Here is a 16,471-nt window from a genome sequence, read left to right on the forward strand (position 1 = left end):
ACGTGACAGAACCAAGTTCCATGAAGAATACAAGAGAAAATGAAACGACGGGAACCGGGTTTACTATTGGGCCTTTCGTATAACATGCACTTGGGACGTAAATCCAGTACCTCGGTAGTGTCTACTTCGTGCAGCTAGTTATATAACCTTTGGGGGTGTAGCGGGCCGTACCTTTGGAGAGACGAACTTCTACTCAGGCAAAGTGTAGAGCCAATGTGGAATAGCAAGGAAGCTCCCTCTTTGAATCTCATGGTAATATACGTTGGATCATTTTCTATCCCGGTGGACATCAATGGGGCTCCACACGACGACCTGATTTCATGATCCAGGCTATGCTAACTATTTGGCCATTTACTTGCCGGTGATCTAACTATTCTCAACAGCACTAAGCACCCGTGTCTCATTCTGATGACAGGCACTTCGTGCTACAGTTGTATCTTCCTTTCCATAGTTTGTCGGCCGAACACTCAGCCAAGTCACCGCCATCATGCATACGAGTCCTACCCCTTGCAAAGTGAAGGTCCAAGCCGTTACAGAAATCTGTTCCAGACCAGCCGCTTCGGTGCCAAATGTAGCGCAGAGCCCGCCGGCTAGGCATCCCTTTGCAAAACCTGCAAACCGGGCGAGAGTGTCGGGGCTATTGCTAAGGGAGGCGACAATCCACTGCACAACAATTTGGTACTGTCCATGGTCAGTTCGGTAGGACTGATACCAAGCAAAAGACATACCGCAGCCATATTAATCCCGAATAGCAGCGTTAGAACGATGAAGCCTGCAAAGGGCCCATCTGTCCAATCCCACAGGGGAGGACTGGTCAGGTTGATTGGATGTTGCGACAACCAAAGGGCGAGGCCAATCCACAGACCAAGTGTCAAGAGGCCCATCGTGGTGATCGAAACAATTCCTCGCACACGACGATCGCCGATCCTCCCATAATCTAAGAGGACCATCGTCACGATAGCACCAAGGCATTGAAGTATGACAAAGATGACCGAGTTCAAGCTGCGGGTGCGAATGTTAAAGTACAACGCTGATTCATGTCAGTATCCTAGATCGATGGTAAAGGGGGAGAAAACATGCAATTGATTGAGGAAAACACCACAATAGCCACTTCGGAGCCAAACATCGGAATTAAGAGTACAAGCATACGCCAGTCCATGAATATCCGACGCTGTTCCTTTAGTTCCTCCCAGAATCCACGGTGGGCATAATGTGCGATTGGCGAACCATCCACGCGTCGTACATTGGCAGGCGAAATGATGCCGAACAATGCGACCGGGAGGGATAGTGCCATCAGAATGATAAAAACGATGTAAACCGAGTCGGGGCATGCCAGCTCTCCGGCATTGAAGTTGATGCCGAACGCGACGAAGGAGGCAATAATGCCTGGCGATCATAAGTACTTCCCACGTCAAAAGGAGGAGTTCCTACTTCCAACACTAAGCAGACACCATTGTATGGAGATATAGGTCCCCTTCTTATCCTCAGTCGCATAGCTAAAGGCAATGAACCCGGCTGCCGTCCACAGGTGGATGGCCGTGATGCCTAGGATCGCGCCGCCCAAGATTGGGAACCAGAGATTGCCCGTGTGGCCGACTGCTTCAATCAGCTGTACTCTTCGGGCATGTCCAGCAGAGATACGTACAATACCATAGCGAACCCACGTAGATAGGGTAACCCAGGGTGCCAAAAGCCAGCGTGTATTTAGGCCCGATCATTGTCACCACCGAGCCGCTGAAGGATCCCGCCACGAAATAGATCCTGCACACATCTCAGCTTTCACTATCAAGATCTTGACCTAGATAACGAAACACTGACGTGTATAGAACCAAATTAGCCACATTCTGCATCTTTGTAGCATTGGCCGGCCCGCCGCCTGCCCCGAGGTTGGTGACCGCAACACTGGAGAAATGTCAAGGACAGAATATGTAGTTAATGTGCGAGTACTTACTATAGTCCCGGTCCCAGGCCAACTATGATGGAGGCTAGGAGGTTCTGAGCGAAAGGGCTGTGGCCATCAGCTTGTGTTCTTCGAGTCAGTATTAGGTCTCACCTGTTCAATCTCCACAACTGCATGTCGAACCTCCAGAGAATGACAAAAGCAAAGAGTGCGGATTCGGAGAGACAAAAAGGAACGGCAGAATGCGAATATAAAAACCAACGTGGGGCAAGTAAGAGAATATATGGGTGGGGATGTAATATCTTTGCTTGTTCATCTCATTGGGCCCGTCGGCAATTCTTCTGAGGACAATTATAAATGGCTTGAGGAAACTCCGAGTCCATGCAACCTGGCAGGGATTGGATCCGACCGGCAAAGCTACTTAAAGCCTTGCCAGAACAGCGTCCATTTTCCAAACCAATATTACGATTCATACCGGAAAATGGCTGCATCCCATATCATCGGTTATGCCGACCCTCTGGTGGCCTCGCCCGGCGACAGCGTTTCAATCCATGTCTCCTGCCACCGCGATCAGTACTCCAGCCAATTTGTCCGTCTAGGCCCTGGTAAACTGGACCACCCTGACGCTCCGCCCGAGGATCGTCGCCCTGTTGAGTCGGTTCGGACCGCGAAGCACGTCGGTCGCCCACAATTCTCCCGTCCGGGGTCCTTTGCTACGGTCCATTGGAAGAGTGACCTTTTGGTTCAGGATAGTATTGTGAGAGTGTCGTTCTGGGCGCAGCCTACTCTGCTTCAGGCTGGTCACAAACAATATCTCTTCTCATCGCTTGACCCAGATGGCCGTTCGGGCCTGGCAGCGCTGATCGATGAGGGCACGCTGACGCTGCTCACTGGAGCAGCTGATGGGGTGCAGATTATCCCTCTGTCAGTTCGTCTAGAGCGTGGGATGTGGTATTATCTGATGTTCACTTGGGATCCGATATCGAACTCGGTCAGCGCCGATGTGCGAAGCAAGCCCAAAGATGTTGGGCTATCATCAACCACACAAACCCAAAGCCAGCGCGTGAAGCCCATGGAGATGAAATCTTCGCAATGTCTGACGATTGCCAGCCACACCAGTGGCGAGCGAGTAGCTTCAAAGCCCATTTCATCGAGTAGCTTCAATGGCAAGATCGATGGGTTCCGCATCGAGGTAGGATCGCAGTGCATCCTAGATCTCGACTTTAGCAAAGACATTCCCACGAATTGCCTTCGCGATCGTTCCATCCATGCGACACACGGTATAATAGTCAATAGTCCTGCCCGCGGCGTTACCAGCCATGATTGGGACGCTCGCGAGGTGGACTGGACGCGTGCCTCTTTTGGTTACGGTGCCATCCACTTCCATGACGACGACGTGGATGACGCTGCATGGGAGAAGGACTTTGATCTGGTGCTTCCCATTGATCTACATTCGGGATGCTACGGCGTTGTCGTGTCCGACGGGGACACTGAAGATGTGATTCCAATCTTTGTCCGACCCGACCTGTCCAAGTCGAAGAGTCCTCCGGTTGTCCTGATCATGCCAACTTTCACTTACACCGCGTATGCCAACGATCGCATATACGATACTTCGCGGGACGTGCATATTGACATTCCCGGGTCCGACTCGGTGATGAAAAGTCGCCATCTTCATATTCTTGAGGATCGTCCGGATCTAGGAATTTCGCTGTACGATAGCCACAACGACGGTTCCGGCACAGTATATTCCTCTACTAAGCGAGTGGTGTTGAACATGAGGCCCGAGTAAGATCCCCCCCTCCTCTTTCGATTCGTTCTACGGTTCTTCTAACGCCTACCAGCTACTATCACTGGGGTTTTGGTGGTCCACGCGAGTTCCCGGCCGACCTATGGTATATCGGGTTCTTGGATAGAGAGCTTGGCCGGGACAACTACGATATCATTACAGACCACGACCTCTCCATCTACGGCCCCTCGCTGCTACTTCGCTATTCCGTTGCCCTCTCCTGCAGCCATCCCGAGTATCCCACCTACAGTATGCTCGACACCTACGACGCCTTCCTTAACAACGGTGGTTCCTTCCTCTACCTCGGTGGCAACGGCTACTATTGGGTGACCGGTCATCATTCCTCAAGTCCTCACCGGATCGAAGTCCGCCGGGCCGACCAAGGATGTCGCACCTTCGGTTTACCCCCGGGACACTGGCACCTCGCAGCAACCGGTGAACTCGGTGGCCTCTGGCGTTCACGCGGGCGCACGCCGAACCGATTCTGTGGTCTTGGCTCCGACGCGTGCGGCATGGGGAGAGGAGCAGCATATGGCATTGTCCCCGAGGCGCGAGCGAATCCGAGATTATCCTTCCTTTTCAACAGTCCCCGACTGCGAGATCCCGCCACGACCGTTATCGGCAACTTTGGCCTGGTGCAGGGCGCGGCCTCTGGGGATGAGATCGACCGGCTGGATTACTCGCTCGGAACCCCACGGAACGCGATCATCGTGGCGACAACCAAGTTGGCAGGTGGGCATTCGGATAACTATGGCTTGTTCAACGAGGAGATCCTGTTTCCAATGGTGAATACGCTGGGCACGACCAGCGACAAGGTGCGAAGCGATTTGATATACTTTGAGACGCAGGCGGGGGGTGCCGTCTTTGCCGTGGGATCTATCAATTGGGTTGGAGCTTTGGCGTGGAACAACTATGACAACAATATTGCAGAAATTACTGCAAATGCGCTTCATGAATTCTTAAGAAGGTCGCGGGCAACTTTCAAGTGATTCGAGTTTCTTCATAGGATATGAATAAGGATAGGTTGATCGTTGAAGATAACATCTCATATGCTGCATTTGTACTATTTGCTGGTCCTCTAGCGGTGGGTACAAGGACATAGGGTATTAACTTCATGTTTTAATCTCCAGTAAAGCCCTTGTGAGTAATTAAGCCGCAGAAGCAAGGCAGCATCTAACAGAACAGCGGCAACATTGTTAGAGCAGTTCCTTCTCCACGACTTGTAACATATCGTCATTATTCAAAGCATGGCTTACTCTAGACCGAGTATCAGACGATGTGGCCAAGAGCTTGTCAACTAGGGTACGACTCTAGTGCTGACCTTGGATTGGTCCTTTCGTGTAGCAGAAGCGGTCCGGTTTCTACTTTTCGCCGGGACCCATAATTACTATTTATCAATTCGTTGAGTATGCCGATCATTAACCCCAGCCTGACTCCTTGACGGTCCGTGCACAAGCAAGGCTGATGTTGAAGCATCTGCTATAGTTGTTGCTGAGGACAACCACGATGTGAACATCTAACAGATAAGTACTAGTGATATCGCAAAGCCGACGCGTCCTATACAGATGATCTCTATGTGATTGACAAGGTTCGCCATACCCAACTCGCTGACGTTCCTGTCGACTGGGGTGGACAGGTGGAATATTCGTATCTTTCGAGATATATCAGAGCCTTGAAGCGGGGGCATGCACGGAGATATTAACATGCGCGTAAGCACTAGAACCGGGGAGGTTTTGAATTCCGGGACAAGATGAAATTCTTATAGTACTAGATCTTAATACCTCTATCAGCTACAGAGAAAGGGACTATATACGAGCCTACGTTGACTTGCATAGTGTAGGGTGCCAATTCTACTGGTAGATGATGTAGGCCAACCTATTCCATGGTACCAATATACTTTCATTCAAATATCCTCATTAGGTTTGGAGGGTTTTAAACGTAAACGTTGATTCTTAACTACAGCTCAGACAAAAACAGTGGCTCTTAGCTTGGATACATACATCAGCCAAAATACGGTCCACTAACACCTTAATGAACCATATATGCCATCCTAAAGGCTTTCTACAGGGCAGCCTTCTTAAGATTGCCTTGTAAGGTCGAATCCTTGAATGGCACAGTGGCCTTGCCAAACTCGGCACTTTCGAGTCCCTGTCTCGCAGCCTCAGGAAGAGACTCCCAAAAAATCAGTGGCAGGTCACGGCCGAGCGTGTTGGTGAACTGCAATTCATGGTCGGTGGGAAAGTTGGTCAAATACTCCACCTTGGGCCTCTCACCCTCTCGTAGTGGGTTATTCGTCTTCTTGTAGCTTCTGTGGCCGGACCCGGCTCTCCCAGTCATAGTGATGTGCGGCGGCGGACACTCCGCTGTTCGGCATGCCCTTGGGCATATACCATGTGTGCATGATGCCATAGCGGTCACCATGCCAGCCACCACGCACGTTGGTCTGTCCTTTGCTTTGGTCGCGGCAGCCACCCGTAGCGCTCCCGGTGTCTTGAAGTCCTCCACTGAACAGGTTACAGCCCCAGCTGCTTGATGTGTCACTGAGGCCCATTCAATAAATCCTTCCAAGAGGGCCAAGCTTCGGGGTGGTCCTCTCCGCGGGACCTGCATGTACAGACGTCAATACAAGTTTATACAGTGATGATGGGTGATGAATCCCCATATATTTCAGATAAATTATAGCCTGTCCGACTCAGAAGCTATGTAAATGGAGATATCTATATCCAATTATATAGGGAGTAATGTATTGTCCTGACGTAGATCTGCGTCTTCTACCAAAATAAGCGCTGGGGATATCTAATGTACAAATCAAAACGAGGAACATGCTTGAAATGGAAATTATAAATTGAAATTGTAATAACCGAATTTGGTTTCAAATGACCCTGTCATATAACTGTCGTTAAATCCTCACACATTCTCATACTTCATCTCCTGGTGTACTTCCGGAGTCGGCTTCACATAGTCTGCCTGCAGAACAGCCAATACGCCAAAGAACATGGCAATAACCATCGAGATGATCTCTTCCAGAACCGCCATGCACAAATAGGCAGTGAGGCTGGTGTGATTGTTCTCGGCCAATGACATCATGGAAAACGTCGTGTTCGAGCTGTAATCGCCGAGGGCTGCGTAGATCAACCGAACCAACAGGAAGGGAGCAGACAGGGCAATGCCAAGGAACAACATCTTCTGATACTTCCGCAAGGAGAAGGAGTATATATAGAATAGCCAAACCGTAAGGAGGATGACTATGGCGTATACGGCGAGAAAGAGACCCATGGCTGCTTTGGGGAGCGTGCCTGGGGTGTAACCATTCGTCGTATCGGCAGTGCTGACTCCAACGATCCCAAGGATGAGCCCGACCAGGGCCATGAGAGTCACCAATAGGAGGGGACGACGAGGAATCTTCTTTTCCAAGTCACTGGATCGATCGTCGTTAGGTCCCGTTCATCAGGTCGAAGAGCTTCCCCGGCACCAACTTACATTAATCTCAGCATGCCGACATACGCCAGCAGCAGCGGTGCAATGCCAATGAGCTGGCACACGAACATGGCAATCCGGACTTGCTTTGAATCGTGATCGATCGAAATTAATGTCGCAATACTGCCAGCAAGTCGAATGAGAGAGAGGGTGAAGGGGTATCGCCAGATCTTAGCGCCAACTCTCCATCCGGTCCGTTTCCAGATGAAAAGGGACGCAGCGAGAATGAAAGGGAAAATGATGAGCTGGAGAATCGCTATTCCATCGGCATAGTTCACGGTTCCCATAGTGCTTTTTCTCGGGGGTCGTAGCGCACGAGGAAGTTGTAGGAGAGGTTCGAAAAAATGAATGGGTCGAGATGAATAGAAAGAACTGATGGTTGTGTACTGCTCCTCTCGACAGCGGACAATTGAGTCCTTTTATGTGCTACTTCAGACACATATTGACGTTTTGTTTTTTATCTTTCGCACTGGCATCCCTCAGCCACAGCTCACAATCCGTGCCTGACTGGTTCAACATCTAAGATACCGAAAGAAGACTAGTGTGGATGGGTAGTCGTCGCCCAAGTGGGTTTGGGGCCAAGAGGCTGCTTCGGGGATGCTCGTCTCGGTAAAGATGTGCAGATCTCCTTGGGTCAGTGCCTCGCCAATGCCATCCCGTGAATCTTCTATGCTTATCCTATTATAGTGGCGAGATCGGTGGAAGGCTTACTCGGGTCATGGGGCTGTTTCGATATGATATTACTAGAGTTATCCTGGGGGCGAAAACTGGACAAAAACACTTGTTGCCTGGGGACATGCAAGTTGGGGGCCATTTTGGCTTTCACGGGAAGTCTTCACTCTGACCCCCACACTGGCCTGCCAAGAGAGAACAAGCATCTGAAAGGGCTGAGTGCAGTAGCTTGTTTCCGCCAAGTTCATCCAGCTGTTGTCAGCCTTATTCCAGTAAGGCTGATAAGGGAAAGTCTTCAAAATAGCAACTCCCATTTTCCTCATCGTTATAGTATCCCGTCCTCATAGCTGATCGCCTGGTCGTCACAAGGTTCAATATGCCAACACTCAATACCCCTCGCGCACGAACATCTAGAAGTTGCGAAAATTGCCGGGCTGTAAAACGACGCGTGGGTCCTTCCTTCACATTTGAAGTCAGGTTAACATTAACATGGCGATATAGTGCGACAAGCAGGTTCCCCGATGTGGTCAATGCATCCGCACGCGCGAAACTTGCCTGGGATACCGCGATGAATGGGACTTAGTCTTTCGTGACCAGACAACCCACACCATCAAACGCTCCAGGAACAAATCAGAAAAGAATGGGGTCTCAGCGGCGGGGATCCCCTTGACCCCACCGACCCGTGGTCCGAATCCTAGTCTCGACGAGATAGGCGTGAATTATTTCCTCCAGGAATTTGCCGCAGGTGGCCGTTCCCGCTCACGCGGATATCTCAACTATATCCCAACTACTTATTCAGCCGATGTTGAGCATCCGACCCTCGTCGCCAGTATGGCGGCCGTGGGCCTCGTGGCTTTGGCAACTCATCAGCCCGAGCTCATCCATCACGCGCGAGCCAAGTACTCCGAGGCGATCAACCGTGTGAACAATGCCTTGGCATCCCCGGGGGAATCAGTGAAGGACAGCACTTTGATGTCGGTGATCTCGCTTGGGGTTTTCGAGCATGTCTCAAACTTTGAGTCGTGGGTTCGACATGTCAAAGGAGCTGCTGCGTTGGTGGTTGCCCGAGGTAAATCTCAATTTGCCCGCAGGCGTGCCATCCTCATGTTCAATCAGGTGCGCGCAGATCTGTCGGCCGCCTGTATTCAAAGCCTTCAGCCATTTCCGGATGACATGCGTGAGCTGCAGGAAGAGGCAACCAAGTATACAGACCCTTCTGATGCATTCTGGTTACTCGGGGTGCTTGCCACACAGTGCGCAACCCTTTTCGCCAGCGTCACCGCCAAGCATAAAGGCATCCCTTTGCCGGGAGATATGACGTGGCTTCACTTCCTAGAAGTATCTCTTGCGCTTCAGGATGACTTCCAATATGTTCTTGAGGCCCTTGCCAGGCAGGAGCCGTACATAACTATCCACGAATCCTGTGGGAGTGCGGAGTTCATTTCGTACAATGGCCAATATCACCTATACCAGACATCTTGGGCAATACGGCTTTGGAACAACTCGCGAATGGTTGAGATCATCGTGTGCGAGATTGTATGCTGGCTCATCAACAAGGTTCTTGTTGAGAATCCCACGTATCCTGCGGAGGGCCGATCGAAGCTGAAATCAAGGCTACAGTACGCGGCGCAGATTCTGTCAAGACGAGGGGAGGAGATATTGGCCAGCGTTCCGCAGGGTTTGGGGCTTGTATTGGTACCTGATGGCCATCAGCCCCAGCTACCGAACGTATCGGGCGGGTATATGCTAATATGGAATCTCTATACCGTCGGGAAATCTCCTGTGATTAGTTATCAAAATCGTCTATGGGTCATCAAGCAACTCAAGGATATCAGTCGGAGCGCAGGCATTGCAATGGCGTTTCAGCTTGCCGAGGATCTTGCTAAATTAGAACGAACGGTCAATTGAAAACCTCGCCTCTGCAGACTCTAGAGGCCATGGGCGGGCCCCTTTGCGAAAATCTGTCCCGATAATACCCATACAGGTCAATTACAGCGATCTCATTATCTGCCCCGGCGCCAAGAAAAGCCCTGACCTGTGCCTGTCAAATGACGTCAGTGGCGCGTTGACGTCCTGATGCTCGTGGGGACAGAGTGAGTGGGGGGAGGAATCTCCCACGAGGATGAGATATACGGGCTACTTGAAAAGTCCAGCCGGGCCAGGCACGATAACGGTCTCGATGATTTTGCGTTGTATTTTTCTCTTCGACTACAACTAGTAGTAGTATTATATACTGGAAGGGCAGGGGGGTAGAATTGTATGATTGGCCGACCGATGGAGATCAGCGGGAGGGCCAATCAGGGAGCGAGAAAGCAGTTCCGAGAGTTCCGCGTTCGGATGAATAATCGCTTACTCCAGAGTACAACAAACCGGCACTTCCATCAGCTTCATCTCATTCTCACCTTGCTGTCGGTCGGCTCCTACAATGGTGTAACCGGGTCGGCTCACTCTATTCCCCAGTCACTCCCCACTCTCCCAGATCCTTATGACCGTCGTCCCTTCATCGCCGGACTCCCCCGCGGCGGAGCTCCAACAGCGACCTCCGCGGTACTCCGGCGAGGATACAACCCCGACCAGCAAGCGCGAGATCTTGGGGTGGTATGCGTATGGAATTGCCGCGGAGGTATTCGCTGTCTGTGGCGTAGGTAAGGCAAACGACTCCGGAGGATTGGTTCGGATCGATCGAGTCGCAGCGGTGCTAATCCTATCGGCGCCATAGGTTCTTTCCTGCCTCTCACCTTGGAACAACTGGCACGCGAACGAGGAACCTTTAAATCTAGCCACCTGCCCTGCGTCGGTCCCGGTTCACCATCTACATCGGTGAATGGCACGGCCCCGGCCATGCTCCGTCGCGATGGAGCCGACCACGATCAATGTGTCGTCGGACTGTTCGGATTGAACATCAACACCGCCAGTTTCGCGATGTACACCTTCTCGTTGGCAGTGCTCGTCCAGGCATTGACCCTGATATCCTTCAGCGCATTAGCGGACTACGGTATGACTTCCCAGTATGTTGGCAATGATATCTCGAGCGGAACTGTTGACACCGTCGGTACCCTTCAGAGAATAACCGTAAAGCCCTCCTGCTGGCATTCGGGTTCATTGGATCCGCCACGAGTATGTTGTTCGTCTTCATTGCGCCGCCGGTGTTCGTCCTTGGGGCTCTCTTGGTGGTCATTGGAGTTACCTGTTTAGGATCGTCTTTTGTGGTACTCAATTCGTTCTTGCCCGTCCTGGTCGCAAATGATCCGTCCCTCGAAAAAGCTCCCAAGTCTGCTGAGGAGTTGCACCCCATGAGTCCCGATGGAGAATACATTCACCCCCGAGACTCTTTCTCGGCGAGCGATGCAGAATCAGGGCCTCACCCAGCAGCAGAAGCCGGCTCCGGCACATCATCAGGCCCCACTTCACCGGAGCTACAGCTGTCCACTCGCATTTCCTCCAAAGGGGTCGGGCTCGGGTACTGTGCTGCCGTTCTCGTGCAAATCCTGAGTATTTCGCTCCTGTTTACACTTTCCAAGACGTCGATTGCCAAGGTTTCCGGGACGCTTCCGCTGCGATTGGTGCTGCTGTTGGTCGGGATCTGGTGGTTCTCCTTTACGATGGTCACTCGAAAGTGGCTGCGCGCTCGGCCAGGGCCCCCACTGACTACCTCGAATAGCGGGGGGTCGGTGAAACGATGGCGTGTGTGGTTGCGACTCGTCGGATTTGCCTGGAAATCGTTGTGGAAGACGGTGAAGATTGCGGTGCAGCTGCGGGAGGTGTTGGTGTTCCTCGCCGCGTGGTTTCTCCTATCCGACGCTATGGCCACGGTATCCGGAACGGCGATCCTTTTCGCGCGCACGGAGCTCAAAATGAGCACGACACTCGTCGGCTTGTTGTCCATCACCGCAACCCTGTCTGGCATGGCTGGTGCCTTCTTGTGGCCGGTGGTCTCGCGACGGTTCGGGCTGAAGTCGAACCATACCATTATGCTCTGCATTGCTCTATTTGAGCTGATCCCTCTGTATGGCATGCTGGCATATATTCCTCTCTTCAAGAAGTGGGGTGTCATTGGTCTGCAGCAGCCGTGGGAGATTTTCCCGCTCGCTATTGTCCACGGGGTGGTATCGGGTGGCCTGTCCTCGTACTGCAGGTCCTTCTTCGGATTGCTCATTCCTCCTGGTAGTGAAGCTGCGTTCTACGCGCTGTACGCGGCCACGGACAAGGGCAGTTCGGTCATCGGACCAGCTATCGTCGGAATGCTCATCGACGCGACCGGACAGGTACGCTCGGGATTCTTCTTCATTGCGCCCTTGATCTTGATGCCAATCCCGCTCGTCTGGATGGTCAATGCCGAAAAGGGCCGAAGAGAGGGAGTGGCCATGGCGCAGCGTCTGGAGAAGGGCCACGAGACGGAGATGAGCGAACAAACCGAGGAAGCTGAAGGCCTCCTGGAGAGGGGTATATAAGTAACGATTGAGTTATATAACGCGTACATGCGTCCATGATAATGGAATTTTAGATCATGATTACATCTAGAGACTGAATATATTCTGAACGTCCTCTATCCACACGAATCACAATGATATATATCGTACAAAATATACACTTTTCCACCCCGCCATCTATGGTATTTTACATGTATCACATACCATATCCAACGCAAACAGAGAAACAGACCCAACACCAACCCAACCATACAAAAACTCCTTCCTTCAACAGAACCATCCACCATCCACCGCGATCTATCTACCACGAGCAGCAGTAGTATTCCCAACATCAACCGGTCCATCCACAAATCCCCGGCCCCCCACACTCTCATTCTTCTCCAAATCCGCCTTCTCGTCCGCCCCAGCAAAAGTCGACTCCCTCATAAACGGACTCCGCCTCCGAATCTCAGGTCCCTTCAACACCAACACCACCGGAACCACACTCAACGCCACCCCAATAAACCCCAACAAACTCCCCGCCCATCCATACCCCAAATTCTCAAAAAGCTGATAACTAGCCAACGGCAAAAACGCCCCGAACGAATTCCGCCCCAGACTGGCCGCACTCAACGCCGACGCAGCATACTTCTCATACGCATCCGTCAGATAATTCACAACCGCCATATAGATCGAATAAATCCCCAATCCAGTCGCCGCAATCCCACACGTCGGGACGATCCAATGTACATGCGGGAAACTACTCCAGCCGTACCAGAATAATCCGCCCGCGAATAACAGACTCCCCGGGATGGACGTGTAGAGTCTTGCTTCGGGGATGGGGACGCCGGGGTTCTCTTTGTTCCGGGATGCAGAGCGCAGGTAGATCATGTCTTGGAGGGGGTTGACTAGCGTGCCGATGAGGGCGCCGACGGAGATGGCGAGTTGGATGAGGCCGGTTTGGAGGGTGTTCATGCCGTAGTTGGTCGAGAAGGTTTGCACGACACTGCTGAAGAAGAGGAAGAGGATGCCCCAGGCGAAACTGATCCAGAGCGTGAAGAAAGCCACTACGGGTTCCGTGAGGAGCATGCGCGTGGGCCGTTCGAAGGACACTTGGAGCAGTTTCCAGATGCTGGTGTGGTCGAGTTCTGCTTCGGCGTAGATGGGGCGGCCTGTTTCGCGGCGGAGTTTCTTTGCGCGTCGGGCTAGGATTACATCTGCTCGAGTTTCGTATAGGAGGAACCAGAAGACTGGGATTAGGCCGGCGTTGTAGATTATTTGGATGTAGAAGATCCTGGTTTTGGTGGTTAGTTTTGGGGGCTATGTTTGGTGGTGATGTGGGTGTTCACCATCGCCATGGGTCATTTTTATGGATGGCTTGAATTGCGGACCCCACGAATGGTCCCAGTGCGATACCAATGACGCTCGTCAGGCCGAATAGCGACATAGGTACACTTCGGACTTTGTCGCCGTACCAGACATCGCTGATGCTGCCGCCTACGATATTGATAGCTACGGACGAGGCACCTCCACCGAAGAAGCGGGTCACGACGAGGGTCGCGAAGTTCTGGGCGAATGCGGATGGAAATAACGAAATGACGAGGATGGTATAGGCTACGAAGTATCCTGGCATGCGGCCGGACGATTCGGTCAAGGGAACGAAGATCAATGGCCAGAAGGCGGCGCCCATGTTCCATGAGGTTGTGGCCCAGGCCAGGTTCGGGAATGGCTCATTCTGCACATGGAAGCGCTCGGCCATGTAATTGTTGCCGGCGCCATAGGATCCAGCGGGAATACCCGTGAGAATTGATCTATAAAGTTCTGTCTTAGCATATGCGGGAGTCCGTATAGGGTTGAAGTGGCCAGGGCGGAGTAGTGCCCAACATACATAATGCAGACGGTGATGGTCAAGGTCCATTTGTAGGATTTGCTCCAGTTGAACCTAGATCATTGTCTCTCAGCGATATTCTCTAGTTTCCCGATCGGACATACGGGTTATCTGGATCATCTTTCCCGTTCCACGTGTGCAGCTCAATCTCTTGGTCACGGATATCATTATGGCTTACGACGCCGACATGGCGATCGCGATTGAAGAACGACCGCACCCTACATCATGTCACGGATCAATACACTAAGGCAACTAGCCTTTACTTCGTCTCAACTAACCGGCCCAGAAACGAATCGTCGAAATTATTGTCATGCGATGTACTCGCCCGACGCAATGAGGGGGCTTCAACGGGATCGGACGACATTAGCGCGAGAATATGGGTCTCCAAAGGTCCCCAATTGATCATCAAAGAGAGAGATGAATATGAAACTAGTGTTACTTTGTAGATACATCACTGCCATCTAGGACGAACATGCCTTGTTAGAAAGTGGACCCTTGGGAACCCACTTTGTGTCGTCATTGAAGCAACATTATCCGGTTGGTTCTGAGATTCCTTGTAGGGTTTCATTCCCGTCACACGCCCGCGCGATACGAGCTCTCATAATGCTCTACTAATGCTATCATAATCTCTGCGCATGTAACTCTTGGTATCTGATTTACTGTGGGAAAAGGCGCTATCATAACTTTCTCGTAATGCTTTCTAATGCGCCACAAAAACATAATTACAATGTAAAACCCCCGCGATAATTCCATTGCTCCAATAATAGTTCGCGAACCGGTCGGAAGGGGCAGGAGATAAGTCGTGATATCATCAATCTAGAACATGTTCCCATGACATCACTGCCATCCCGCATGAGATACTTATAGCTCCCATACTACCTCAACATTTTAAACCATCAATCAATTCAAATCCTCCATACCTCAATTGGTCTCTTGATAATAACGAAATAAACTCCTCTGTACATACAAATCCAACATGCCTATCCCCGTCCCCTCCGCCAACTCCCTGACCGACCTCCTCAGCCTCAAAGGCAAGGTCGTAGTCGTAACGGGTGCCTCCGGACCCCGTGGCATGGGCATCGAAGCTGCCCGCGGCTGCGCCGAAATGGGCGCCAACATCGCCCTCACCTACTCCTCCCGTCCCCAAGGCGGCGAAAAGAACGCAGAGGAACTCAAGAAGGCCTACGGCGTAGAAGCCAAGGCCTACAAATGCGACATCGGCAACATGGAGAGTGTCCAGAAGCTGGTGGACGACGTGATCAAGGACTTTGGACAGATTGACGCCTTCATCGCCAACGCCGGCCGGACCGCTGACGGCGGCGTCTTGGAGTCCACCGTCGAGGCGTGGATGGAGGTCGTGCAGACGGATCTGAACGGAACATACCACTGCGCTAAGGCCGTGGGGCCGCACTTTAAGAAGCGGGGCAAGGGCAGCCTGGTCATCACGGCCAGTATGTCGGGCCACATTGCCAACTTCCCCCAGGAGCAGACCTCGTACAATGTTGCTAAGGCTGGGTGTATCCACATGGCGCGTTCGCTGGCGAATGAGTGGAGAGACTTTGCTCGTGTGAACAGTATCTCGCCCGGTTATATCGATACGGGATTGTCGGATTTCGTGGACCAGAAGATCCAGGATCTCTGGTTGAGTATGATTCCTATGGGTCGCAATGGTGATGCGAAGGAGTTGAAGGGGGCTTATGTGTACCTGTGCAGTGATGCCAGTTCCTACATGACTGGCAGTGATCTCCGTATTGATGGTGGTTACTGCGTGCGGTAAATGATTTTCCACGACGGGGGGTTGATTCCTGAAATGATTTGACGCAAATACTTTATGTGATGAAATAATGCAACATAATTGATTGTGAATGCTATGACCTGTCAATCAATATACAATCCACTTCTTCTAATATCCTGTAGAATGAAGAACTAGAATCCGAAGTGTCTAAGCAGCGGGCCCAGCAATGGCCGTGGTGATCTCGCCCTTCTCGATGTAAACACCGGACCAGAACCAATCCTCCTTCCCTCCCTTCTGTCCGTTGTCCAGTCGTAGTTCACCAACGTGCCAATCCTTGGAATCGGTCTGTGTGGCTGCACTAACAGGCTCCACAACCTTCGTCAGAGCCTCCGCTCCAGTCGAGGTCCAAAGACCAACCGTCTTTGCCGAGAAGTCAATCTCGTAGGCGAAGTTGTACCATGTGCCAGCCACGAGGTCAGTCGACCACTGCGACTTGCCGTCAGCCAACCAGCGGAGAGTTTTCTCGTCACCGCCGTACTTGAGCTCGGTGAAGTGGCTCTGGATCCGTGGTCAGCGCTTGCAAACCACCGAGAAAGCTAAACGG

At 51.9% G+C, this 16,471-nt stretch overlaps 7 protein-coding genes across 7 annotated transcripts; 3 read left to right on the top strand and 4 right to left on the bottom strand.

The window, feature by feature from the left end:
- Positions 1 to 366: 366 nt before the first annotated feature.
- On the bottom strand, positions 367 to 1,850 carry BDV38DRAFT_288131 (uncharacterized protein; the record flags this gene model as incomplete). Its single annotated transcript, XM_032060994.1, has 6 exons — positions 367 to 681; positions 729 to 1,030; positions 1,150 to 1,386; positions 1,432 to 1,596; positions 1,646 to 1,761; positions 1,819 to 1,850. 6 exons carry the CDS (start codon positions 1,848 to 1,850, stop codon positions 367 to 369), a joined length of 1,167 nt encoding a protein of 388 aa, XP_031908116.1.
- A 531-nt stretch (positions 1,851 to 2,381) lies between these two features.
- BDV38DRAFT_288132 (N,N-dimethylformamidase beta subunit family domain-containing protein) lies at positions 2,382 to 4,675 on the top strand (the record flags this gene model as incomplete). The annotated part of the gene is made up of 2 exons (XM_032060995.1): positions 2,382 to 3,685; positions 3,742 to 4,675. 2 exons carry the CDS (start codon positions 2,382 to 2,384, stop codon positions 4,673 to 4,675), a joined length of 2,238 nt encoding a protein of 745 aa, XP_031908117.1.
- Positions 4,676 to 6,475: 1,800 nt separating this feature from the next.
- On the bottom strand, positions 6,476 to 7,812 carry BDV38DRAFT_225717 (uncharacterized protein). Its single transcript, XM_032052853.1, has 2 exons — positions 7,167 to 7,812; positions 6,476 to 7,104 (listed from the first exon to the last, which is right to left on the bottom strand). Exons 1-2 carry the CDS (start codon positions 7,448 to 7,450, stop codon positions 6,594 to 6,596), a joined length of 795 nt encoding a protein of 264 aa, XP_031908118.1. The 5' UTR covers positions 7,451 to 7,812; the 3' UTR covers positions 6,476 to 6,593.
- An 854-nt stretch (positions 7,813 to 8,666) lies between these two features.
- On the top strand, positions 8,667 to 12,286 carry BDV38DRAFT_275458 (MFS transporter; the record flags this gene model as incomplete). The annotated part of the gene is made up of 4 exons (XM_032058033.1): positions 8,667 to 9,088; positions 10,296 to 10,480; positions 10,555 to 10,830; positions 10,899 to 12,286. The coding sequence occupies 4 exons, from the start codon at positions 8,667 to 8,669 to the stop codon at positions 12,284 to 12,286; spliced, it is 2,271 nt and encodes a 756-aa protein (XP_031908119.1).
- A 138-nt stretch (positions 12,287 to 12,424) lies between these two features.
- Positions 12,425 to 14,496, bottom strand: BDV38DRAFT_297363 (major facilitator superfamily domain-containing protein; the record flags this gene model as incomplete). Its single annotated transcript, XM_032063111.1, has 5 exons — positions 12,425 to 13,538; positions 13,594 to 14,055; positions 14,133 to 14,186; positions 14,237 to 14,350; positions 14,411 to 14,496. The coding sequence occupies 5 exons, from the start codon at positions 14,494 to 14,496 to the stop codon at positions 12,563 to 12,565; spliced, it is 1,692 nt and encodes a 563-aa protein (XP_031908120.1). The 3' UTR covers positions 12,425 to 12,562.
- A 545-nt stretch (positions 14,497 to 15,041) lies between these two features.
- On the top strand, positions 15,042 to 16,032 carry BDV38DRAFT_262500 (SDR family oxidoreductase). Its single transcript, XM_032056102.1, has one exon. The coding sequence runs from the start codon at positions 15,109 to 15,111 to the stop codon at positions 15,907 to 15,909; it is 801 nt and encodes a 266-aa protein (XP_031908121.1). The 5' UTR covers positions 15,042 to 15,108; the 3' UTR covers positions 15,910 to 16,032.
- Positions 16,033 to 16,074: 42 nt separating this feature from the next.
- BDV38DRAFT_288138 (uncharacterized protein) lies at positions 16,075 to 16,425 on the bottom strand (the record flags this gene model as incomplete). The annotated part of the gene is made up of 1 exon (XM_032060996.1): positions 16,075 to 16,425. A coding segment is annotated over one exon (351 nt), but the record flags the coding sequence as incomplete, so codon positions are not given.
- Positions 16,426 to 16,471: the final 46 nt, after the last annotated feature.

This window comes from Aspergillus pseudotamarii (assembly GCF_009193445.1).
Source record: "Aspergillus pseudotamarii strain CBS 117625 unplaced genomic scaffold BDV38scaffold_92, whole genome shotgun sequence".
In the NCBI taxonomy this organism is placed as follows: domain Eukaryota; kingdom Fungi; phylum Ascomycota; class Eurotiomycetes; order Eurotiales; family Aspergillaceae; genus Aspergillus; species Aspergillus pseudotamarii.

Coding starts and splice junctions, on each gene's coding strand:
- BDV38DRAFT_225717 (XM_032052853.1), bottom strand. CDS start 7,450: ATGGGAACCGTGAACTATGCCGATGGAATAGCGATTCTCCAGCTCATC. Junction 7,105..7,166: donor GTCGGCATGCTGAGATTAAT/GTAAGTTGGTGC, acceptor CGATCGATCCAG/TGACTTGGAAAAGAAGATTC.
- BDV38DRAFT_262500 (XM_032056102.1), top strand. CDS start 15,109: ATGCCTATCCCCGTCCCCTCCGCCAACTCCCTGACCGACCTCCTCAGC.